General features: G+C 40.7%; 2 protein-coding genes across 8 annotated transcripts in view; one reads left to right on the forward strand and one right to left on the reverse strand.

The window, feature by feature from the left end:
* ZC3H14 (zinc finger CCCH-type containing 14) overlaps positions 1-13,139 on the forward strand; it is a 46,233-nt gene extending 33,094 nt beyond the window's left edge. For 2 of the 3 annotated variants that reach the window (XM_029059664.2, XM_029059749.2), the window contains 7 exons: positions 4,364-4,523; positions 5,830-6,065; positions 8,390-8,510; positions 10,320-10,456; positions 11,196-11,284; positions 12,223-12,329; positions 12,594-13,139. In XM_029059664.2, coding sequence (XP_028915497.1) covers positions 4,364-4,523; positions 5,830-6,065; positions 8,390-8,510; positions 10,320-10,456; positions 11,196-11,284; positions 12,223-12,329; positions 12,594-12,600 — 857 coding nt within the window. In that variant the 3' untranslated portion in view covers positions 12,601-13,139. The remainder of the gene's footprint in view (positions 1-4,363; positions 4,524-5,829; positions 6,066-8,389; positions 8,511-10,319; positions 10,457-11,195; positions 11,285-12,222; positions 12,330-12,593) is intronic. The other variant, XM_029059833.2, reaches the window with a different exon arrangement.
* An 85-nt stretch (positions 13,140-13,224) lies between these two features.
* The window catches only part of EML5 (EMAP like 5), a 169,951-nt gene continuing 157,176 nt past the window's right edge, over positions 13,225-25,999 (reverse strand). For 4 of the 5 annotated variants that reach the window (XM_029059538.1, XM_029059460.1, XM_029059385.1 and 1 more), the window contains 8 exons: positions 23,823-23,937; positions 22,215-22,403; positions 21,568-21,740; positions 19,788-19,950; positions 19,399-19,502; positions 18,978-19,131; positions 17,701-17,801; positions 13,225-17,473 (listed from right to left, as the gene is read on the reverse strand). In XM_029059538.1, coding sequence (XP_028915371.1) covers positions 17,437-17,473; positions 17,701-17,801; positions 18,978-19,131; positions 19,399-19,502; positions 19,788-19,950; positions 21,568-21,740; positions 22,215-22,403; positions 23,823-23,937 — 1,036 coding nt within the window. In that variant the 3' untranslated portion in view covers positions 13,225-17,436. The remainder of the gene's footprint in view (positions 17,474-17,700; positions 17,802-18,977; positions 19,132-19,398; positions 19,503-19,787; positions 19,951-21,567; positions 21,741-22,214; positions 22,404-23,822; positions 23,938-25,999) is intronic. The other variant, XR_003757763.1, reaches the window with a different exon arrangement.

Genomic DNA, 25,999 nt, shown 5'->3' on the forward strand with positions numbered 1-25,999 from the left:
ACTCACTTATACATTACCCACTTATGCACTAAACTCACGTATGCGTTACACTCACTTATACCTTACCCACTTATGCACTGAACCCACTTATGCATTACCCTCACCTGTCCCGTGACCCCTGTCTCTGTGTGTTGGTCCTGGTGGCAGAATGGGCGTCTGTTGCTCTGGGCAGGGAAAGACATGTGGGGGGCTGTTGCTAATGCTGTGATCCTCCAAGAGACCAGAGTACCAGAGGCAATAGGTATTTATTACCTGTGGTTTGGGTGGTCCCAACTTCCGTCCTGTTCAATCTCCGCTCCTTCCTCTCCCTCCCCTTCCATACCTTATTGGGTCTGCACGGAGGTGAGGGGCACCTATCTTCCCACCCCGCCCTCTGGCCAGAGAGGTTACGTCACCGGTGGCATTTTGACCTTGGGGTAGCCGGTGCCCAGGTCCACCTTGGCACAGAGCCTTACAGCGAATGGTCAAATGGTGAGGAGTTTGTTTGTTATGGAGACAGATGGGCAGTCATTGGAGGTTTCTGTGGAGAGGGGAACCGTGCACAGAATATTGTAGAAAAGCGATCCGAGCAGCAGAGTAAAGTAGAATGTAAACCCTTTGTTGGGTAGGGATTGTGTCTATCTGGTGCCAAATTGTACTCTCCAAGCACTTAGTACAGTGCTCTGCACACAGTAAGTGCTCAATAAATACAATTGAATGAATAAAGTATTGGTTGGAACAGGGCATGGGAGCCAGGGAGGCTAATACAGTAGTGGAGGTGGGATATAAGTGAATAGTCAGCATGGTAGCAGTTTGGAGAGGAAGGAGTGGATTCTAAAGATGTGTGAAGGTAGAACCCACAGGAATTGGTAACAGACTGAATGTGTGGGTTGAATGAGAAAGATGTTGAGGATAATGACAAGGCTCTGGGCTTATGAGACACAGGAGTGTGGTGGAGGTGTGTTCATGTGGGCAGGAGAGAGTTTAGGTGGGAAGTTGGGGAGTGATGTCCTGAAGGCATAGATCAAATCGCTCACAGCTTAGTGCTTTGATCATTTGTGTGTTTTAGTAGCTCACTTGGACTTGAATATTTAACTGCCTTTAGCCTTAACTCTCTTACCTTTAGAAAGAAAGTACTCACTGAAATGTTTTGTCAAGTCTACTTGTATCTTTAATCCATGACAGGAGTGTAAAGGTAGCTGTAGACGGTGAGGATGTGAAGAAACAGGCAGAAAACTTAAGAATCTCATGGTACCATGAGACTCAGTGGCTCAGTGCAGGAGGGCCACACTGAGCCTCCAGGCAAGATTTTTTAATAGTGAGCTGTTGAGATCTGGGGAAAAGAGGGTGAGGACATGATGAAAAAGTTTGCAAAACCCAAAGTTGGCAAACCAGGGGACATGGAAAGGTACAAAGAACAGTCACAAACTTGGTGTGAAGTAAAACATTGAGGCTCAGAAATAGCATGAAAACCTGGGACAGGAAGTGGCAATAGCCATAGGAGAAACAGTTTGCAGAACAGTCGGCTTACTTTAGGTATTGAATCCAGTGATGTCAAGGGGCTGAAGAGGACTGGAAAAAATTTCTTACATGGCTATGTGAGCTGCAGTTTCAGACTAAATCATTTATTCTTTAGATCTTCATCTGTTCACCTGAAAAGTGAGCAGAAGGACAGGGCAAACCTTTTCAGCCTAAACCCACAAACCTGGGATCTCTTTGATCTGTTTTTAGTATTTAAATGGGAAGCATGTTTTTAACTTTGAGGATTAGATTTGGAATTCTTTTATAAAGCTGAAATATTCTTTAAATGATAAGTACTTTAAAAATGCAGTGTTTTTACTGTGGATGGTCACACTCCTCTCCCTAGCCCATTTGAGGTATATATTCGGATTGATTAACTTCTTCGACAAAAAACATAGAAGCCTGTGCCTGAGAGTTGCAATTGTTTCAGTGAGGGTAGACCAGGGTTTAAGCTGTATCTTTGAATCTGTGGAGTGGTATATTTATTCAGCTGGAAAACTAAATTAACATTTGTTGAGCCCCACTCATTATAGTTAGAGTCTTTCAGTGGGATTGAAGGTAATCGAGAAGCCTAGATGCATACTTGTTACTGAATTATTTCTTTTTACCGGTGCTTTGCTTGTTAGCTTTTCCAGACTGTCACCACCACCCTCATCTTCCCCTATCTTTTCATGTTCCCACTCCTAATTCAAATGTGGAATAGCGTAATCCCAGTCTTATTCTAGCTATTAATATTTTTGTATGTATCAAATCTACCTAAGAGCAGAATTTCTGAGATTTGGATATTAAACATTGCCAGGAGTGGATTTTTTTTATTCTGCTCCTCAGCTCCAAGCTTACTGCAAGTCCTTATTTTAAAAGATAGTTGCCTTACTTTTAAAAAGGGTGATTCTCACCTGGGCAAGCACAGTTCCACATGGCTGCAGCCAGTGAAAGAAATGTTAGTATTTGTTAAGCGCTTACTATGTGCAGAGCACTGTTCTAAGCGCTGGGGTAGACACAGGGGAATCAGGTTGTCCCACGTGGGGCTCACAGTCTTAATCCCCATTTTACAGATGAGGGAACTGAGGCACAGAGAAGTTAAGTGACTTGCCCACAGTCACACAGCTGACAAGTGGCAGAGCTGGGATTCGAACTCATGAGCCCTGACTCCAAAGCCCGTGCTCTTTCCACTGCGCCACGCTGCTTCTCTAATCCTGCTGCCTTGGTTACTGTGTTGTAAGGCACAGACTGCAATTAAAAAATATATATGCATGCAAGTACCCTATACTAATGATAATGTATTGAGGTGTTTTTTGTAAGTCATGTCCAAAATAGAACTCCTCAACTTTCCACCCAAACCCTGTCCTCCTTCTGACTTTCCCATCATTGTAGACAGCACCACCGCCCTGCGTCTCACAAGCCTATAACCTTGGAATTATCATGGGCTCATCTCTCTCATTCAACCCACATATTCAGTGTCACCAAAGCCTTTTGGTTCCAATTACACAGCATCACTAAAATTTGCCTTTTCCTCTCTTTCCAAACTGCTACCCTATTGATCCAAGCACATATTGTATCCCTCCTTGACTACTGCATCAGCCTCCTAACTGACTTCCCTGCCTCAGTTTCTCCCCTTTCCAGTTCATATTTCACTCTGCTGCCCAGATCATTTTTCTGTAAAAACTTAAGTCTATATTTCTTCACCCCTCAGGTATTGCCAGTGGTTGCCCATGTACCACGGCATCAAAAACTCCTTACCATTGACTTTAAAGCACTCAGTCACTTTGCCCCTCCTAACTTAACTCTCTGATTTCCTTCTGTAGCCCGGCACACTCACTTGGCTTCTCTTATGCCAACCTATTTGCTATACATAGATCTCACCTACCTTGCCCATGACCTGCTAAGTGTACCGTTCCTTCTTCATATCCAAAAGATGATTGCTCTCCCCACCTCTAAAGCCTTATTAAAATCACATCTACTCCAAGCAGGTCAAGCCTCATTCCCCCTACTCCTGCACTTGGATTTGTACCCTTTAATTTACCCCCACCCTCAGCCACAAAGGACTTATGCACATATCCATAATTTAATATATACCTCTCTAAATCTGTAAGCTCCTTCTGAGCAGAGAAGTAGCATGACCTAGTGGATAGAGCATGGACCTGGGAGTCAGAAAATCCTGGGTTCTAATTTCAAATCTACCACTTGTCTGCTGTGTGACCTCGGGCAAGTCACTTGACTTCTCATCGGTAAAATGGGGATTGAGACTGTGAGCCCCACATGGGACAGAGACCGTGTCCAACCCAATTTGCTTGTATCCAATGTCTAGTACAATGTCTCGCACATAATAAGTGCTAAACAAAAATCACAATCATCATCACAGAACATGTTTACCGACTCTTTTATACTATACTCTTCCAAGGGTTTAGTAAAGGGCTCTGTTCAGAGTAGGTGCTCAATAAATACAACTGATTGGCTGATTTTTATTTATTTTACTATTTTTATTTTTTATTTTTTGAGACAGTCATGCCTGCTGAGAAATCCTATACTGATTCTGAAGCTGTGTCTTATGAGACATTTCTTATAAGCCTTCTGAAGAATTTTATTGACTGAATAAGGAGTGTGATTTCAAGTTCTTTGGTCACTTAATAGGTGTTGTGAAGATAAGAAATTGGTATCTTTGAGAATATTCATCGGAAGCCCTATAAATGATCATAGTTAACTTTGTACAGAAACAGTATCTCTTCTTTTTGGTCTTCTGAAAGGTGGCTATCAATAGTGTAGAGTACTAAGTCAAAGTTCCAGGCTGTAATGTGAGAAAGACAAGCATGCTTTAAAGTACACTGAGGTTAATTTTAGTTTTTCTGGAATTTTCTCTGTTTAGATTGTTACGATATGGATTCGATGGTCCATGCAGACACCAGGTCATTTATTCTCAAGAAGCCAAAGCTTGCTGAAGAAACCGCAGTGCCGTCGAACCAGGAATCGGTAGTCAAGAATGCAGATGCCCTCCGGGTCCTTTCAGGCCGCCTTATTCAAACCCGGTAGGTAACTCATTTTTTCTAAGGATTGTTGGGCAAAGCATTTCAGGTTAACCATCAGCCCTATGTGGGACAAGGTCTGTGTCCAACCTGATTAGCTTTTATCTGTTGCAGGGCTGAGTACAGTGCTCAGCCTATGACACAGTTATTAAATTATCAACTCTTACAGTACTCTAGACTGTATACTCCTAATGGGCAGGGAATGTGTCTACCAACTCTGTTGTATTGTACTCTCCCAAGTGCTTAGTACAGTGTTCTGCACACAATAAGCCCTCCAAAAATACCATTACATGATTGGTCTTCAAGGATAGGGATGTTTATTTTGATACTCCCAAGTTAGGCCATGAACAGAAATCCAAGGCTAACTAAAATATTTCAGCTTCCACAATGCTGAAATCTAAAAGTCTCTGAAGGTGTGTTGGGTTTAGAGGTAGATGAGTAGCAAAAACCTTGATGCATACTGTGCTGAATTAATGAAATATGTGTATCTGTGGGTTACTCAGGGGAGTTAAAAATGAAACAGCTCAGAGAGAGCCCAGGCAGGTAAAGATCTCCCCAAAACTGCCAATTCATTCTGAAGTGGTGTAGGTCATTTAAGCTGCTGAGTATTTCAGGGCAGGGGGAAGAGAATAATTGAAATATTTGATCATCCTTTCAAGTGGAAACCAGATGTGGAAGATATTTGGTAAATCATGGAGTGGCAGTGGTTGGGAGTGTTCTGAGGGCAGGTGAGAGTTAGTGAAGTGTCTTCATCGGATTCCAAGGGACATCCCATGGATTTTAAAGGAGTGCAGGATATGCAGTGTCAAGGTTTGAGCCAGTTTAGATCAGTATCTCAAGAAGCTGGATGTAGAAATAACTTCGTAACCAGCAGTGCTCTCAGCACCATCAGTACCCAGGGGAGAACAAAAATTTCCCCACCAAGACGAAGCAGAAAAACCTAGTAGATGGAGCATGGGCCTTGGAGCCAGAAGGACCTTGCTTGTAATCCCAGCTCCCCCACTTAGCTGTTGGGTGTCCTTGGGTAAATCACTTAACTTCTCTGTGACATCTGTAAAATGAGGATTAAAACTGTGAATCCCATGTGGGACAAGGGACTATGTTCACCCTGATTAGCTTGTATCTACCCCAGTGCCTGCCACATAGTAAGCACTTAACAGATAGCATTAAAAATTGAAAAAAAAATCCAACTGGTATTTTCTTTCTAGAAATATGCTTTATCAATCAAGGAAATGACAGAAGAGGTTTTGCTGCGAAGCTGTGATTATGTTCAGCTTTCCCTAATTCTGTGGTATTTTCTGTCTGGCAGAGAACTTGTTCCAGCAGATAAACCGGCAAGTCCCAAGTTTATAGTGACTCTAGATGGTGTCCCCAGTCCCCCAGGATATATGTCGGATCAAGAAGAGGAGGAGATATGTGATGAAGGTAACCAGGATCCAGAAAACCAGGCTGCATCAGCAAACAAGGGAATCAAAGGCCTTCGGGCCCAGCTGTTGCCTATGCTGAATAGGCAGCATGATGATCCCGATGGAAATTTTCCAAATAGTATGTTTCTTTCATTCAGATTATCCTTCTAGAGTGGGGCTGCTATTCTGAGGGCTATATCTATGAGAGATTTTCACATACTCTCTATCAGTGTTGGTTTGAGAAAAACTAGCCTCTTAAAGTGCACTTGAAAAATCTCTGGCTGGATGAAAGGACCCCTAAGTAGAAAAACCCAAAACCTGAGTATTTTCCCAAAGGTTCAACTGCCTGCTTGAAGTTTGAAAGACTCATCACCACTTGGTAACTTTGTGTAGTAGGAATTAACAGCCTTCCTTAGAAGTGTGGAGATGGGGTGGAGTTGATGTTCTTAATCTCTATTCATCCCTTCCAGCTCATTGCCATCAGTGAAATGGACAGCCATTTACAGTTTATTCCCTGAGTACAGAAAATGCCAGAGAAGCCTCTCATCTCCACCCCATCACCCCTTCCTAAACACCCCATTATGGAAGAATTTCTGGACCTTGCAAAGGACTGGAAATTACAAAGCAAAATGAATATTGGAATTTGATGATGATGGTGGTATTTGTTAAGCACTTACTATGTTCTAAGCACTGGAGTGGATACAAGGTAATCAGGTTGTTCCACGTGGGGCTCACAGTCTCAATCCCCATTTTACGGATGAGGTAACTGAGGCACAGAGAAGTTAAGTGACTTGTCCAAGGTGACACAACAGACAAGTTATGTAAAATCACTTTCTTAGATTAGATATTTAGATCTTTCCTTCCAAGTCCTTTCCTGTAGCTCTTTGAATAAAGAGCTTCCTCTAATTAGAGCTTCTGCCTCAGTATATTTGGAGGGCAGTCAACTGAAGTGATGTCCTGGAAAAAGCTGCAATGCCATAAGGTAGCATAGCAATTTAACTACCATGGAGAAAGAAGCGGCATATCTTAGTGGAAGGAGTTTGGGCCTGGGAGTCAGGACCTGGGCTCTAATCCTGACTTGACTGGTGTGTGACCTTGGGCAAAGTCACTTAACTTCTCCGTACCCTAGTTCCCTTATTTGTAAATTGGGAATTAGATGCCTGTTCTCCCTCCATCTTAGACGGTGAGCTTGATTATCTTGTATCTACCACAAAACTTAGTACAGTGGGAGAAAATGCTTAACTAATACCAAAAGTCAAGCTCAACTTTAACTATCCATTAGTAGCATTGTGAAGAATAAAAGGATTTTCATAGCCAAGAGCTCCCAGAATAAATACAGTAGATGTGTGGTAACCCAGTCTTCTCTGGCAACTAGACTCAAAACAAGATTCTGAAAAAAACACTTAAGTAATACTGCCCCTGGAATGCCCTGTTACTACTTCATGATGCTTTTATTTTGGCAATTTAGATTTCTCAGGATGTGCTGGTTAGGGCCAAGCAAGTTCACTTGTGGGGATTTGGAGTCTGTTGGTCAGTTCTTGGAAAACTGCCAGTGTTTGAAGTACAATTTGAGTGCCTATATTATTATAGAGATAATTGTCCTTCAAATAAAGGGAAGAGTAAGTCACAGCTTTTGGTAAATGAGGATGTTAGACACACATTTTGAAAATCATTTATTTGAGAGGATTATTTTTCCCTAATCTAATCCATCTTGCTGGTAATGGAAGAGTATCAACATTTAGAACTTTAATAAAACTGAGGTAAGACTAGAGATTAGCAGCTGCTCTTCAACATAAAGTTACCCCATAGATATCAACTAAAATGTATTGGCCAGGGGCAGTCATTTAAAATGCTGTGGTCCTGTCTTTCGAACAGATCAACAGAGTCCAGTTTTAGGAAAGGCAGTGGTTGAAATGAGAGGATTTGAATCAAATATACAACTGATAATTTAATGAAAATAAATGACTTTTGCTTAAGATTCAAGCAGCAGCAGCCTTCCTTGTTATAGGAATCCCTTTATTAGAAGTGCTAAGGTCATCTCTCTCTCTGCTCAGTTTTGTGGTTCCTTTGCCTCTTCTCAGAACTCAGTGTTACAGAGAACCATTAGAGTATTATTAAAATCATTCTGGCCTTTGAGCCTCTTCCTCCTTCCCTGCTGCCCCTACCTTTCGAGTTTGTATTGGTCCAATTCAGAATCGTAATGGGTCTTCAACAGTGTTTGGTTTCTTACAGAGGGAACCAGTACGTGCATTTCCTGAGCCTTCATCAGAAGTTGGTTTCCAGCATTAATCCAGATCCTGGGCTTTTACTGTAAGCCCAAGGATACTTGTTTTCAATTAAGATTGAAGATGGATGGGGGGCCTCTGAAAAAAGAAATTCTTCGTGAAAGGAATTAAAAAGTCACCATGAATTAAGGCAGGTCCACAAATAATTTACCAGATCCTCTGCCTCCTCTTCCCACAGCTGAAGAGAGCGAACTAAATGTTTTGCAGAAACCAGAGAAACTGCCTGAGCGCTGCAAGTACTGGCCTGCCTGTAAAAATGGGGATGAGTGTGCTTATCACCACCCCACATCCCCGTGCAAGTAAGTGGCCGATACAATTCACGGCGCTCTGTTTTTATGTCCTTTCCATCTGTTTTCTCCATTGTCTGGTCTTTGCATTGCTCAGTGGTGGTGGTGTTTCAAAACAGTGAAACTCAGTTGGTAGAGTTCCAGATAACAGACAAAACAGGAGTAAGGGGAACCACTAGACTGGAGTACAGTTAGACACAAAACATTAAATATGCCATTGGAATAATGAAGTTTTTTGTTTGTTCTTTAAAAGATTTTAGTACTCAGAGGGACAAATGGGGATGGGGTGAGTTTGAATGCCTTGTTTTGGAGCTTGCTTGTTCAAGTGGACAAGTATAGGGGAGTTTGACAAGTGATGTTGTTAGACCCAGTGGGCTAACATTCACTTACACTGAAGCTTTTTCTCTTCCAGACAGGCTCAGCCAGGAAAAGGACCAACTGAATTGCTTATATCGAGTATTTTTCTGTGCCACTTTTGGTATTGCAGGATTAGTAGGAAGAGTATCTTTAATTAAATCAGCCGCTGTAACGTATTTGTTGCTATTGGTAAACACTTTTAAAAAGCTTAACAATTTACTGAATGCACAAACTATTTTCAGTCCAGGGTTTGAAGTCCAGAAAATTTTGGGTCCTGAAACTAGAACTCAATAGAAACTGCCTCTCAGAGCTGTGCTTTTCCATTGTGCAGCATATTTGTAAATTTATATTTGCATCCAGGCATTGCACTGAAATGAGAGAGGCAGAATCCTTTCCTGGCCAGATATCTAGGACCTGGCCTAAACTTCCAGGGACTAAAAGCTAGGTAGGGCACAAAAGTATTGCTTCTTTCTTAAACCTGCTCTGGTTCTTTGGACTCCTGGGATTTGTAGGTTGTGTTAATTCTGCTCGTGGGCTGGGCATAACAGCTACACAGGCAGAAAGGCTGTGGTCCCTCCCCCTCACCCCCAACCCCACATTGAGAACACCCAAATTGAGGGTGGGGAGTATGGGCTGGCCTAACCAAACCAGGCCCCAAGCCTGTGCAGAGCTTTACCAAGAAGGTGGCCACCTGTTACTCTCTGCAGCTAATACATTTGTAACAGGGAACTATCCTTATCCTCAGCTCATTCTTTATCTTCTCTCACAGTCAACACTTGGGGAAATTAAGTGTGGTGTTTGGCAGTGGGAATTATCTTTTCCATTCCAAGATTTTCATATCAGGGTCTGAGACACTTTATGCTGAATTGGTTGAAAAGCACTGCTGTAGAACACTTAATGCCTTTGGTCCTAATTATTAGCACTGTTGCTCTTTCTCTCCTCATGATAGCAGTATTTACCACGTGTGTACTTTGTATGTCTGAGCACTGAACTGGGGAACTATTGACAGCATTCCATGATCTTAGTAGCTCAACACGTTGACTTCATTAAGTTCCTAATTTCCCCACCTAACTCATATTCAGACAGCTGATTCTAGGTGGTGGAGTAAAAACAGTCTTGCTAAAATTCAAAATAAATAATCTCTTCTAAGCATTTCATTTTAATTTCTGGTGGTGTAGGAACCAAAAAAATCAGGGACTTCGGATTGCAGAAGCTGGTAAAATCGCCTCTTTTAAAAGTTTTGGTGCTTCTTATTTCTAACCCATAAAGATAATCTTTCTGGATTGGTACTGATTGGTCTTTATCTTTAAATAACCCTCCTTTGGTACTCAGGAGACCCAGAAAGTACATAAAATATTTCAAAAATATTGAATGAGGATCCATTTCTTGGTGTCTTCAGTTCATTATGAGTATGTGAATCAAAGCAGAGTGAGGGTAATAACCACAATTTGTTATGTTTTTCAGAGCCTTCCCTAATTGTAAATTTGCTGATAAATGCTTGTTTATTCATCCAAATTGTAAATATGATTCTAAGTGCACCAAACCAGAGTGTCCCTACACTCATGCCAGTAGACGAATCCCAGTTCTGCCTCCTAAAACAGGTGAGCCAGTTTACCTATTACAACATGAAACTTATTTTTCATCAGTTGGTTTGTCCAGGCTTAATAGCCTAAAATAACAGTTCAGGCAGTTCTAATGGGGTGTTTGCATTAAAATCTGAAATTTTCTAGGTTTTTACCAACTGCTAAAAAATTAGCACTGTGCACTTATACCACCCATTGAGAAGTAGCATAACTTAGTGAAAAGAGCACAGGCCTGGGAGTCAGAGGACCTGGGTTCTAATGCCAGTTCTGCCACTTGTCTGCTTTGTGACTTTAAGTCACTAAACTTGTGCACCTCCATTCCCTCATCTGCAAAATGTGGGGATTCAGAACATATTCTCCCTCCTACTTAGACTGTGATCCCCAGGTGGGACCTGATTATGTTGCATCTACCCTAGCATTTAAATACCACAGTTATTATTATTAACATGGAGGAAATGCTATTAAAATTCAAATGGAAAAATATTATTGCATAGTTTATCATTTTAGTATGTCAGAAAATAGGTGGTCTGTTTACTAAAGGACTTGAATAGTGATATTGGCCATTTCTGAAAGGGCAAAAGTGCTTTCAGTAGTCTTTGTAAAATAGCTTTCTATAGTCAGTATTTAGTTTGTTGGGGTTTTTTTTACAGTTATCTTGACTATAAAAATAGTGAAATGCTTAATCTTCTTATCCTTGAACTTTGTTGCTTGGGAAGAACCATTGCCTTGGTCCATCATATTTTTTCTTTATTCCTAGCACCAACCATAACACCGTGTAACAATAATCACCTCTGCCGATATTTTCCTGCCTGCAAGAAAATGGAATGCCCATTCTACCATCCAAAAGTAAGAACTCGATTGTGGATTTTCTTATCAGTACCATTTAAATTTTACTTAGTTTGGGAAAGGGGAAATATTTGGTGATTTTCCCTTATAACCGGTTTGTTTTTTAGTTCAAACTGTAATTAAGAGTCAGAGAGTTATTGTTCTTTTGCCTGGGAGTCCAAAAGTTCTTTTGCTTGCATTGGGCTGACACCAGTGCAGTCCGCACTTGCGGGGGTTACGTGTGTGCTCTCGGACAGGAGATGGAGGCCAGGGTGATTTTCACAAGTTAAAAACCTGTGAAAAATATTTTACAAGGAGATTTCCCTCCCCACCCAGTACTCAAAACTCCTCAGATTGTCTCTCCCCCAAGTAGAGTCATCCCAACTCCCTTAACAAATATGCATTTTTCTTCGTTCCTTTCCTTCATATTTTTTTCACATCATTCTGTCTCCTCATAACCCAGTGAAAAGCCTAGCCCCTATTTTGGTAACTCAAGAAAGTAGAGATAGTTCTATTAAAGAATATGTTCAGTTGCTAGTGACTTGACAAGTTTATTAGTAATCTGTATACAAATGAGGCCCATCCCCAGGAATAAGTAGAGAGGTCTGTTCTTCTGGGTGTCAGCAAAGTATTTCTGGGTTCTGCTGCTTATGTGGAATTGTTGACAAACAAGATAAACAGCATATGCTCATTTTTAAACCTAGGTTAAAGTACTTCCCCAAAATATAATCCTTTAGTATGGAATAAAAGAGAGGACCATATCCTCTTGTCACGCTGGGAAGAGACTTAAAATTGTGACCCTAAGAAGTGGCAAAGTAAGTGTTATTAGGTCCTAGGGAAGAAGACAGTTATGGCCTCAAAGTGTGTACTTAGAATGGACCTGGTTCCTGCAAATATGTAAAGATCTGTTTCCCTACTGTGATAATTTGAATTTAAAATGTCTCTCTCTTTCTTCCTAGCACTGCAGGTTCAACACGCAGTGCACAAGACCTGACTGTACTTTTTACCATCCTGCAATTACTGTGCCACCCCGGCATGCCTTGAAATGGACTCGACCACAAACCAGGTAATAAGATTGCAAACTACTTTCTCAGTATCGGATTGCCTATATCAATTAACTCCTCCACTAACTCAGATTCTGTTGCTCAAGAGGTAGAGAAACTCAGCCTCTGTGTTTACAAGAGAATCTACAGATTAGTTTGTCAGGCTACACAAATGATATGCATTAAAATCATCTGCAAAATCTTCAAAACTAGATAAGAGGTGTTCATGGTTTGTCCGTGGAAAGGAAATGCCCTTACTGATCATTGTTTCTCATATTTTTGTTTAGTGAATGACAACCAAACCAGTCAACTTGGAAGAATCAAAATAATTCCTATCTCTGGATTCTACTGCTGAAGAATGGAAACATGTTTAAATAGGTTTTTTTAAATATAAACGAGAATTCAGAGTAAGAAAAAACTAGCCAAATTCCATTAAAACATTTTGAGGCATGGTTGGGAGCCTATTTTGTATCAATACTCTGTTTATAAAATAAGGAGGTTTTGTTGTAAATGTGTGCTTTCCTGTTGTCTTCTCTCTTGATACATTTAGTCCTTTCATTTGATGGCAGAACTTCTCAGTTGCAAACAAATGTTCTTACTGTGTCTGTTTATATCAAGTGTGCAGGGAAATTCAGTGTAAAGCTAAGAAAAGATAGCTTGAGTCATTGTAGCTCATGTTATATAGGTAGCAGGAAGGTATGGAGATTATTAATACCAATTTAGTGAGATTTTTCATATTGAAAATAATGCAAACAAGGTTTTGGAACAGGGTTTTCAGATGAAGCACTCAATTGTCTTACTTTGTTTGGAGTAAATAAACACTTTGAAAACAAGACCAGTCCTCTTTCATGCATGTGGTACTTGCAGTGAAAGGCTTGGCCAGGGATTCAATATTTAAAATATGAAATATGGCTGCTATTTAATAACAAATTTTTTATTAAATCTTTAAGGGAACTACATTTTTCACAAAAATATACAAAAGATGCTCTTTACAAGTATTTACATGGATATCAGAAAACATTATTTACTGAGGATGGTTCTTAAACTCAAATTTAACAAATATAGATATTAACACTCCAAGACATTAACAGTTGAGCAGAAAATGCAGGTTGTTCAGATTCATTTTTTTAAAAAAACAATATGTTTAAAAGCAGATTTAACATAGTTTAAAAAGACATAACTACAGCATATACTAGCTGGGATTAGATACCCAAATTGTTCAGCTGAGGAGCACAATGAAACAACAGGATCCTTACAGGAAAACAGGAACATACCTTTGGACTACTGTGTTAATGTACAGTGTGTTTTTTTTCTTTTTCTTTTGGTTACAGCAAGGAAGATTGTCAGTGTAAAAACTTCAGGATAAAACTAAAAATAATTTTACAGTAAATGAACAGGGATTTTTTTCTTTAAGGTGGAATAGATGGCTTAAAAGAAGAAAACATTTTTCATGAGAATGTGTTTTATCAGTAGTTGATGTAGCAAAAAAAAAAAATTATTGGGAAACCCAGATGACATGATTTTCTCTTCCATAGACCAATATATACTGATGTGGCTTTCTAATCTGATATGCTCCCTCCCTTTTAAGCTTCTTAACCCATACAAGTTTCCTTTAAAGAATGGAGAACACCACAAAAAAGTAATTCCACTAAATTGTACTGAACTCCCTCAACATGCACAATGCAGCTACATTGTCCACAAGAATGGGATATGGAACTTTTTTTGAGAGGGGGGAAAAAGGGCTAAAAGATAAAGCATATGGTAATAATAGCACCATAGCTTTCACACAAATGCAGTTTTAAACTTGTGTGAAATTATACTTTCTTTTCCTAATTCAAAAAAGTGTTCCTACAATTAATTAATTTTGACAAATGAGATACTCCAGAGAGTGAATGCAAGGTCTAGTGTCCAAATTAGTTGCAATTTAAAGGGCAGAAATTGGGGAGTAGCAATTCTAACATGGTTTGAACTGGATAAGATGACAGTAAAGTATGTGTAATTATTCTCGGATCCTAAAGTATACTACGGTACTTATATTTTGTGAATTCAATTACCTATGGCCTCTTGGTGAGCTGAATTGTACTGTAGCAGAAGTCACAAATAGCCGTTCGGTGTGTGCTTGGGTGTGGTCCAAATTTGACTGGAACAGAGACAGAACAAGACTACAAAGGGAAAAGTGTGGGTTTGACAGTAGTACAGCACAGTGATTGGTAAGAAGAGTGAGTGCATAGTAGACTTTGGCCTGCTCATTGTGTGAATTTATCATCAACATACAGAGGGGTAATAGAACTTCAGAAAAATCAAATCACAAAGTGTCCATAAAAGAACTCACTAGGCTAAAAATAGTAAGTCAATATATGGCAGTTTCTAGATGTGGCTTGAAATGTTTATATTTCCCTTAGTCTAATGGCTAGTGCATTCAGGAAGAAGGCCACACAATGACTCCCAAGTCAGCAACATGTTTCAAAGGCTGAAATTGACTAATGACAATTAAGGCTAGTTTACCCCCAACCCTGATTAATGCAAGTCATCTATGAATCCCTAAAATGAAATAGCATAAGCTCTCAAATTCCCAAACCAGTCTCTTATAAAATAAAGGAGTCTTTTGTATGAAATTGAGACCCATAGGTTCATCCCTGATTCAGCTTTTTATAGAATTCTCATAATGCTACTGTAAATATGTTTAATTTTAGAAACTGTTTGGACATATCTTATTTAAAAGCCATAGGCAGCTGTATTTTAACTCAAATCTTTGGAAGTCATAGTGGAAAAATAATCAGAACAGTTGTGAGTTCTGGGGAGGAGTCAGGCTCCCTTAGGCCTTACTGCCTCTACGTAGAGTGGAATTGAGCAAAAGCCTGATCAATTCCACCCTCCCCTCCACTCTGAAACATTTACGACTAATGAACTGGCTATTAAATTCAGTTTAAGGAAGATTTCCTTTCACTTTTGGGTTGCCTATAATCAATCAATGGTATTTGAGTTCTTACAGTGTGTAGAACGCTGTACTAAGCAGTTAAGAGAGTATGTTATAACAGGCAAGTTCCTTGCCCACAAGGAGCTTCCTAATGAGATTTGGGTAAAAGGTGCCAAATAATAGCACACTAAAGAGATGTCTTTAGGATCTAAGAATCTATGGAAAAAAGCTGTTTGAGGAAAGCATGTAATAATTAATGCCCCATACCACTTTCTTGAAAGTCTTTAACATTTCTAAAGGATGTCTAAAGGACTAAAAGTTGAATTGAGTCTCCTGCAGGCCTTAGGAACCTGGGCAGTGGAATCAGTTACAGAGCTGCAGGTTTGTGCAATGCCACACAAGGAGTGTTTGCCCAGGTTAGCCTGGAGTCCTGATCAGGGGAACTGGTAGGAGGAAGGTTCTAAGGTACCAATCTTGGCTGAAATGTAGAAATGTTAGGGCCAGCTATTGATCTGCTTTGATGAAATGGGTCACAAAAATGATTATTGAGGAAAAATTTCATCTGCAACAAAATGATACATAGAGCAGAGGGTAAAGTTCAAGTTTTGTTGTACTGAATCAGCTTTGGTCCTATTGTGCAAAGCTATATGTACCCCAGGTCAAAATTTCTGTAAATTACATCAACTTTTCAAGCAATTGGGATAACCTAATATATTGAAATGGTAACTCTCTAAAAGGTATATTTTAAGAGCCCTGAAAGAGTTACTGGACCTTTTCTAAGTGCCCAACACCTCCCCCAGGGAATCAGTTTAAGCAGGCCTTTCTTTTTCCAATGTTAAAGACAACTACTCAAGACTTGCTCTTTTACTTATCCACAGGAAGGGTGGGCTTAATTTTAGTTTCATTGCCCAACTCCAATCAACCACGCAGTTCCAGGGAAAAACTTGCACTCACCTTTGATTTATTTTGGAAAACACTGCAGAATGGTAGGGCATCTGTTGCATGAATCTTTCCCATGGATATAAGATTCATTCTCCCCACCTAGAATGTAGTTAATGCAGCTTATTCCAGAAGCTCAGTAGGTTTATAAAATGTTTTATTTTTGGCTACTTTCAATGCTACGTACTACATATAATCTTTTAGCCAAAGATTAATAAATCCCAGCTGATCAATTAATATTCTAAATTTGCTAATTAGTTTAAAAATGGTTCTAAGAATATAGATTCAGGTTCAGTCAAGTCTTCCATGTATTACTATTCCAGGCCAAATACTACACTAGCCTGTTGAGTGATCGAATGTTCAGTCCCCCCAAAACATGACAATGCCTACTGATTTAAGTTTTCTGTTATTAACCTTATGTCCTTTGCCTCTTTTAAATAGAAGACCGATAGCTCACATAACTTATGGCAATTCAATTATTTATAATTATTATAGTGGTATCTATTAAGCACTTACTCTATGCCAAGCACTGGCTGTGAATGGTTTATTCACAAGGCAAAAACTGGAATTAGACTTTTGGATTGTGGACAAGGCACTCGCAGAGTGATCAGACCTGTTTCTTGTGTACACTTTACTATTTGAGAACAAAAATACTTCCCTTTTAAAGACTGGGTTCATGCATGTTCAATAACATTAATTCTAATGTGATCATGACCCAGGTCCTGAATCTCCTTATGATTAATACAATTTATGTTCCTTTCAGATTTTCTGCTACATAATTATACCAATTTTGGGAAATGACAAAAAATGACTAAGGACCTAGCTGCTCAGTTTCCTTTCCTTAGCAAGATGAAGCCTTCAGAACAAATAAAAAAAATGATCATGCTAAGGGTATAAAGAAAAAAGTGTACTCATCTTGTAGGAAAGATCAGGTTCCAAGAAGAGCTTGTATATCGATAGAAGGATGAGGGAAAGAGGGGCTGCACCTCAGTTCTGGCACAAAATGAGCCCTGAAAGTAACACATGGTAACCCAAAATCCTGTCTGCTACCGTGAACTGCCCAATTATCCCCAGTGCTGCATGTACTTGGATGCTTGGATGTCTGGCAGTATGTGGTTTCAATATGGTTATGCACCTACGGTAGCTAAGCCATCTTTCCTCAGTTGTTCTCTCTCTTGGGTCAGCACCACTTTTGGAGCATGCAGGGCACTGAAGGCCTGGGTCTCTTAGACTTGTTTCAAGCAGTATCCTTTTTGCGAAGCTTCCAGGCTCCTTCAGTGAGGCATGTGCACACATTTCCAAACAAATAAACTGTTTTAAAGAGAGAAATTCTTGTGAGTTCAGTAAAAGCCTACTGCCACTTAAGATTTCAAAGTGTTTTCCTAGTAATTTTGAGTATTTTTAAAAAAACCCATTATGCTGTTGAAGAAACTAACAGCAAATTCTGCAACTAGTTAAATATTTTCTTCAGCTAGTTTTATAGTCACCATAAAGGGCATTCTTTTCATTCACTTTTTGAGTACAGGGGAAATACGAACCTGCAGTCATCACCTCCAGCACTAACTACATGCCGATCCCCATTTGTAAATCGAATATTAGTCAGATGGGCTGAATGACCTAGGAACCTTTTGTATTTTGCCTGTAGGAAGACAGCATAAACAAAAATCAAATTGGTGTAAGTCACAATTGGATGAAGTGTTATACTCAACATTTATGATGTAAGTTAAATTGAGAGGTCAAAAGCATGCCCATGAAACCTTCTAAGACTACTAAATGAATGAGGAAACTAGCATCTTTGTGGACAAGATGAGAATTCCAGATGTTCAAATTTGGAGATATGACCAAAGAAGCAGCTGTGGCCTAGTGGATAGAGTATAGGCCTGGGAGTCAGAAGGACCTGGGTTCGAATCCCATCCCACCACTTGCCTGCTCTGTGACCTGGGGCAAGTCACTTCTCTGGGCCTCAATTACCTCATCTGGAAAATGGGGATTTTAAGACTGAGAACCCCATGTGGGACTGTGTCCAACCTAACTTGTATCTTTTCCAGTGCTTAGAACAGTGCCTGGCACATCATAAGCACTTAAATTCGATTTAAAAAAAAATACACCTCATAAGTGCAGGGTGACTGGCCACTTGGAAAAAAGTCACAAATATTCAATATGGGGGACAGCTAGGGATACACGCATCACAAGCCAAAAGCCAGTGTAGCCCACCTAAAAAGCAACATACATATTGCAATATATAATGCACATGCAACACTTTTGAGTTCCCTAAATAAATCTTCCATCTCTTCACCTAAATTGTTTATCAAGTCGCATGTGTCCTACTTTTACAACTTGACACATCATCTTTTTCTTCAATCACATTTACTGAGAACTTATTGTGTGCATAGCCCTGTCCTATGCACTTGGGAGAGTACACTATAACAGACTCTCCATGCCTGTAACAATAATAATTTCCCAGACATCCAACATGATTTTACTTGATTCAACTTTCTATGTACTCTTTTCTTCCTTTTTTGCACCCAAGCCGTTTGTTCTCTGTTCAGTTTTAACAGGAGAACTACATAGAGTTTGGAACATAATCCATTGCTTTCCAAAAACTGATGGAAATCTAGATGTAACTAACTGGTTTCATAGGGAGAGTTGAATTAAAAGTCAGTGGAGATAGTAAAAGCACTTGAGAAACTTCTTGCCAACTGACCACAAAAAACAGAAGCCCCTGATGCCAATCTAGGAAGCGAAGTACTGGACTGTGCAGTAAATGGGTGTGATTCTTTCACAACACAAATACTAGACCAAAACATGCACTTACAAATTTTTCAGGACACGGAAAGTCAAAGAGCTTGACCATGCCAAAGTCATCCCCAGTCACAAGGCTAATTCCCGAATGAGAGACACAGGCACAATTGACATCAGCTCTTTCTGTATGTCTGGACCAAATTCCAATCACTTCATCCCCTAGAATACTGGAGAAGGAAAACGAGAAGGATATCAAGCCTCCAAGGAAATAATCACAGTGCAGCTTGGCATGTTTACATTCCCTCTCTAAAGCTCCTGTTAGGAGAACACAGAGAAACCTCTTGAGGGTGTGGTGTAATCCAGACACAAAACTCAGTCTATCTATGGGAACGTTCCTGCTTCACTGCTTTCGGGCAGCTAGACCTCTCCCAAGTTTTGAGTCTTCTAATCAACTGCTATTGGAGTTCTTTGAACTAAAGCCCGGAATCTGTTACCTTGTCCACGTGGCCCAAGTTATTCTGTCGATGGCAGCCTGATCTGTGAGCTGCTTCCCTGAAGGCACTTCATAGACATGCCGTTTGTATGATCCAGTGGAAACCTTTAAAAAAAATTAAAAGATTAAGTCTTTGTAAGATTACAGTTAATTCTAAGAATGTGATCACTAATTGTTTCAACAGAAGTTTAAAACAGAAGGGTCACTCCCAAAAATCTGTTCTCTCATTCCCCAGGAAATGAAGTAATGATTCACAAATAATGTAGAAATAAACAAAGTGGCAGCTAAAAGTCCAATTTCAGAATCTCGGAAAAGCTACCAAAAGGGCCTGGATTACAAAGACAAAATGTCCCAAACAAGTGAAATATATCCAGGGAAGGGTCACTGTACCTGAAGATAACAACCATTGGCTGAGAAGTCCATTTGAATGACAAAGCTCGGAATGTCTTTGCAGTAACTGATTCTGTTAAGGGCAGGGCCCAATGTCAGGTCGTAAAAATCCACTGCATTCTCACTGGAACCCACAGCTAAATAACGAGAATCTGGGCTAAATCTGAATATGCAAGGTAAAGCAGAAGATGTGAGTACGTGCATAAAATAGTTGAAGTATTACAAACATTGGTTTTTCTATTCTATCTTTTGAAACTAGATGTCACACTTTTCAGATAATGCAATAAATACAGAAAGACTGCCTTGTACTTAACAGAAAATACAGGATCCAAACAGTGAAGGTTTGGTTACTGTTCTCATATTGAAATAGAAAGCAGAGGTAGCTTGCACAACTGCAGATTAGATCCAAGAAGGGTTTGGATAAATTTATGGACTTCAGATCTGTTATTGATTACTCTAGAGAAAGTTAAGCTCCTTGGGGGCAGGGAACAGAACGTGTCCACCAACTTCTGTTGCATTTTACCCTCCCAAGCACAGTGCACACAGTAAGCACTCAATAATTACCACTGATTGACTGATATCAAACAGGGCAACTGTGATAACATTTCCTCCAAGCATCCTGTGTCCCCATTGAAAACTACAGTATTAAGGCTGGATAAGCACTTGTCTGACCCAGTAATGACATTTCTAAGATCCCAGGATGAAGATGTGAATGGGAAAAAAAAAATGAGGTCAGCTATACCTTTTCTGGATTCCACTGTACCATAGAGCTAGCTATCCCTCCTCTTCTTTCTCCCTTTCTTGTCAATCTCCTCAGATGGGTTGTAATCACCTGCTACTTCCACTTCCTCTCTTCCAAACTCCCCTCTTGACTCTCAACATTCCAGCTTCCGCTCCCTTTGCCGAGACAGCTTTCTCCAGGGACACCAATGTGTTAAATGCCAAGTCTAATGGACCAACTCTAGTCGAAAGAGTCCTCGTCTTCTCAGGTGCCTTTGACACCATGAACCCTTCCTTCTCTTGGAAACGCTACTAAACTGGTTCTTCTCTTTCTTTTCTAGCTGACCTTCAGCCAGCTCTTCCTCTGCTTTCTACTCCCCAACCATGGGATTCTCTCAAGGCTCTGTCCTGGGTCTCCATCCACCCCCGTGGCATCAACTGCCACCTCTATATGGATGATATTCAAATCTATCTTCTTGGCTTTTACCTCACACCTCTGAAATCTCACATTTCCTCCTTCCTCCAGTACATCTCTTTGTGGCTCCTTCATTCAATCTTCCTCTTTTCAAGATCTTGAGTTAGTCTCCTTATCAAGTCATCTTTCTCAGTGCTTGACCCAAATATGGTTTGGTCTTGCTTTCTTTTAGTTTTGTTTCACCTGAATGCCTCTTTTTGCCTAATTTCCATTTTTATCTTCATTTGCCATTTTTTCTGTTTCAGACTCATGTGGAACTCTATTCTATCTCTCTAAGGCATGTTTCCTTAAGGCACAAACAGGGGGAAGGTATAAAATCACACTCGGAAAGTTTCAGACTTGAAATTTATTTTGAGGGGTTGATTTCAAATGTTTTAACAACGCAGACAAGGTCAGAATGTTCTGTATACCTACTAATTAAACTTCACTTACTCATAGTGCAATTGGGCTACTCACACTGAGACCAAAATCATTTTTGGGTTCAATAGGAATTTGTTTAATGACTTAGCATTTCTTGAAGAATAATAATAATAGTGGAATACATGTTACCAGGGTCATTTTGACCTACCTTGAAAACTTACTGACCTGATGTCTTGGATTGCAGATCTTCTATCTCTTTTCTTCCCCCATATTTTTAGAGAAGTCACCAGCAATATAATAAATTCTCCATTTTTCATTCCAATGGCTACCATATCCCCTTCAGGGCTGTAGCAGACAGTACGGGCAGCATGTCCCAGATTGACTTTATTTAACATCTTCTTTAAAAGGACAGAAAAGTCACAGAGGAATAAATTAGTCTAAATAGGCCATAGAAACATTAAACAACTATTTGCCCTCAAAATGGCTAAATTTCTGCAAAAATAAGTAACCTTCATTTTTTTAATGGTATGCATTAAGCCCTTACTGTGTGTCAAGAATTTTCTAAGCAGTGGGGCAGATAAGTTAATCAGGTCAGACACAGTCCCTCTATAATGGGGGGCTCACAGTCTAAGTAGGGGGGAGAACAGGTATTGAGTCCCCATTTTAATGTTGAGGAAACTAAGGCATAGAGAATTTAAGTGACTTTCCCAAGGGCACACAGCAGGCAAGAGGCAGAGCCGGGATTAGGACCAAGGGTTTCGGACTCCCAGGCCCATGCTTTTTTCTACTAGGCCTTATTTAAATGAAAATAAATCCGGGACTTTCACTGCTTATTGGAAACTGTATTTGTTTACTAAATTGCTTACACCTACTTTGTCAGCAATATCCCAGAGTCTGACTGTGCCATCTTCTGCGGCAGAAAGGAAAAAATCTCTTGAGGGATGCGTTGCCAGCCCCCAGATGGGTCCATCCATATGACCATTGATTAGGATGTTACATGCTGCATTTTTCTCTCCAACTTCAATTATTTCGGCATTCTTTGTCCCAACAAGTATTTTTCCCTGAAATACAGATGATAATTTTATTCTTGCCATAATACAGTACAAACCACGTATCTTAGGGCAATCACTGTCATTATGACTGGCTAGATAAACTGGTAAAAGTCTAACTGTGGGCTACAGAGTGCCTTATGGTTGCAAAGACCAACCCTGGCTACTGCGCATGGTGTAATGGGAATGTGTCTTTGTACCACAGAGCTGCTTCAATGCAACAGCTGTTGCTGCCAACAGGGAAGGGAAAAGGAAACAGAAGGGAGGGGAGGAAAAGGGAGAAGAGGGAGGAGAGGAGAAGGCAAAGGAAGGAGGAGGAGGGGGGAGGGAAAAAGGAAGGAGGGAGAGAGAAGGGTGAAGAAGGGAAGATGAGAAGGGAGGGGAAGGGGAGAGGGTGAAGGGAAGAAGGAATAGGGGAGGGTAAACAGTAGAAAGAAAGGAGGTAAAGTGGGGAGGGAGAAGGCAAAGAGAAAGGAGAGGAAGGGGAAGGTGAGCTGAGCCGTGTGGCTCTGTCCCCTCCCTGGGCCTCGCTTCAGGCCCCAGAGTCCCAGTGGAGCTTCCCAGACCCTGAGGGGGCCCTGGAGTTATGGGATCAGGTCCATGGCCTTTTAAGAGTCAGTGCCCATCCTCCCTGTCAGGTTGAGGGCCCTGGATAGGCTGCTTGCTGTGTTGCTGACAGGTGCTTCGGGGGTGCTGCCTGTGCTGATTCTCCCCATAGGCTCAATGGCACAACGGCACCCACCATCTGCAACTCTGCGGCAGGCTAACACTGTGCCGGCAGGCCCAGTCCTGGCACCCAGTTCTGTGAGATGTCTGGTGGAGGCAGCAGCCTGCTCCAGAGCTCCAAAAAGAGCCAGGCACTATAGCTGTAGAGCCATGCCATCCCAATATGTGGTATTAGGGTTAAAATGGCACTCTTCTCCCTGATGAGTAAAAGACCCTTTTACAGATGGTTCCTAGAGAGGATTGTCAGTTGTGCATAATTTTCATATGTGGATAGGACCTCCCTGTTAGTAGCGTCATTTTGAATATGACAGATTTGAGCTCTGTCAGTACACATGTAAATGTGTTATCAGCAAACACAACAGTGTGAGTAGAGAAGTACTGGCCCAAGACATCAAACAGTTGAGCCAAAGAAGGCACACACAAGCCAAAGCAGAGAACATCTGAGTGGAGTTTTCGTTTGCCCAGTGGACCAAACCAAGATTTGTGCTTGAGCAGATGATAAACGAATGGGTGTGGCTGATGGAAAAGAGGTATATGTCCAAGGAAAGTGTACGTAGTAATATCTCAGAATTGAATCTTTGCCCTTTTACCTAAGAACAGAGCTCTGCTCACTAAGGGCCCACGATAACTAGGTGAGGAGGATGTTAATGAACCTCTCACCACCCTTTGCTACCTAATCCTATAGATAGAAGAAAGATGTCTTACTTTGCCTCTGCACACGGAACGAACACAGTCAGTCAACTGTCCCGTTTCTAGTCTGAAGGCACGGCACCGCCTCAGTTCCTGATCCCACAATTTAACTGCTCCTCCTTCTTTTGATCTAGGAAAATATTAGCCCAAATCAAGTTAGCACCCGACCCTTAAGTGATATGAAGGAAAAAAAGAACATAAGCTTAATTTTCTTTCAATTCAGATACAATTTATATTTATATCTTTAATGTATTTATCAGGGTAAAAATTCAATTCATAGGTATTATGACATACATGTTCATTAGGAGAATACCTTTTTCCATCAGCCACACCCATTCATTCATCATCTACTCAAGCCTTACTCTTTTAATTTGAACCAGTTGATAAAAGTACCCCTTAAAAGTGCCGAGAGCAATGAACATGTATACTTTTATTGGTACTAGAGTTCTCACAAATTTCTTGAATTTTCTTTTTCCAGAAGTATTTTTTTCATATTGATCTCAAAGTAGATCTTTAAAAGCCTATTCCCTAAAATAGCTATGATAAAGGAAGAGAGGGCCTCTTGCACTCTGCCTTGGAAGTTTGGAGAACAGAACCCTCCTCTGTTACTTGCTGTTTAGAAGGAAAATGACTCCGAAGAGCTGCAATCCCAACTGCCCCTCCCCAGCACCAGCAACTCCTCTGCCTACACCAACCTACACGACCTACACGAGGTCCAGCCTGGCCTCGTGGAAGGTGCTTGGGCCTAAGAGTCAGAGGACCTGGGTTCTGATCCCAGCTCGGCCACTTGCCTGACTTGTGACCTTGGGCAAGTCACATCACTTCTCTATTACCTCAGTTTCCTCTGTGTAAAAGAGGGATTAAATACCCTTTCTCCCTCCTACTTAGAGCCAGAGCCCCATCTGGGACAGGAACTGTGTCTGGCCTGATTATCTTGTTTTCACTTAGTATGATACTTGGCACATGGTAAAGCAATTAACAAATATCCCAATTATTATTACAAGTGGTGGGAGTGTGCTGGAGGGTTCCTGGATGCGTGGCCCAGTTTCTTGGAGTTTACCTGCTGCCTCCCATGGCTCATAGCATCGACAATCTGGCAATTAAGCAGCAGGGGCACCTGGACAAGCCACCTAGATTCTCAATGTTTCCCACAGCATCAGTGCTAACCCGGTTGAGGGCACTACATGGAGCCCCGGAGACCAGCACCTCAACAGGTACTCCACTGCTCTCCTTTTTCCCTTATCCTTTCCTCTTGCACCAGCATGGGATGTTCAGATGGGGAAAAGTTCTGAAGGGGGACACAGACCTGCAGAATCACATGAACTCTGGGTTTGGACAACTCCTGGGAATTAAGGAGACAATCATCTTTATGTTGTATCTCAAACACCCACGTATTACTATGTCATTAGCTATGTAACAATCAATTGGTATTTCAGACAAAAGGGCTAGGCAAAAAAAAAATAGAAAGCAATAAGCACTAGGCAGAAAAATGACAAGAAAATAGTACAGAAAAAAGCAGTACAGATTCAAATGAAAGGAGAAAACAGAAGCAATCAAGCATTGGAAAAAGAATAGAAATATTTGAAGGTGAGAGAAGAAATAATAGGATTTGGAAAGAGAAAACAGATTAAACAAATCAACCTATATTCCTCTTGATATTTTTCAAAGAGCTTTGACTATATTTCCCCACTTATGTAGCCTGAAATGTGTTTTAATATTGATCTTCCCCACTGAGCTCCTTTAGGGCAAGGATCATGTCCATTAATTCTACTGTACTCTCCAACCACTCAATATGGTGCTGGCACAGAAGAAGTACTCAATAAATACCATTGACAGTGATGATTACATAAGAGCAGCCAAGAGAAGGGGAAGGGAGGAGAGTAGAGGCAGAGAATCAAAGAGAAGGCCAAAATGATAAGATGGAGGAAGTACAAATTGTCAGCCTCAGTTATTCATTCGTTCATTCATTCATTCAATAGTATTTATTGAGCACTTACTATGTGCAGAGCACTGTACTAAGGGTTTGGAATGAACAAGTCGGCAACAGATAGAGACAGTCCCTGCCATTTGACGGGCTTACAGTCTAATCGGGGGAGACAGACAGACAAGAACAATGGCAATAAATAGAATCAAGGGGAAGAACATCTCGTAAAAACAATGGCAACTAAATAGAATCAAGGCGATGTATATTT

This window comes from Ornithorhynchus anatinus, chromosome 1 (assembly GCF_004115215.2).
Source record: "Ornithorhynchus anatinus isolate Pmale09 chromosome 1, mOrnAna1.pri.v4, whole genome shotgun sequence".
Classification (NCBI taxonomy): domain Eukaryota; kingdom Metazoa; phylum Chordata; class Mammalia; order Monotremata; family Ornithorhynchidae; genus Ornithorhynchus; species Ornithorhynchus anatinus.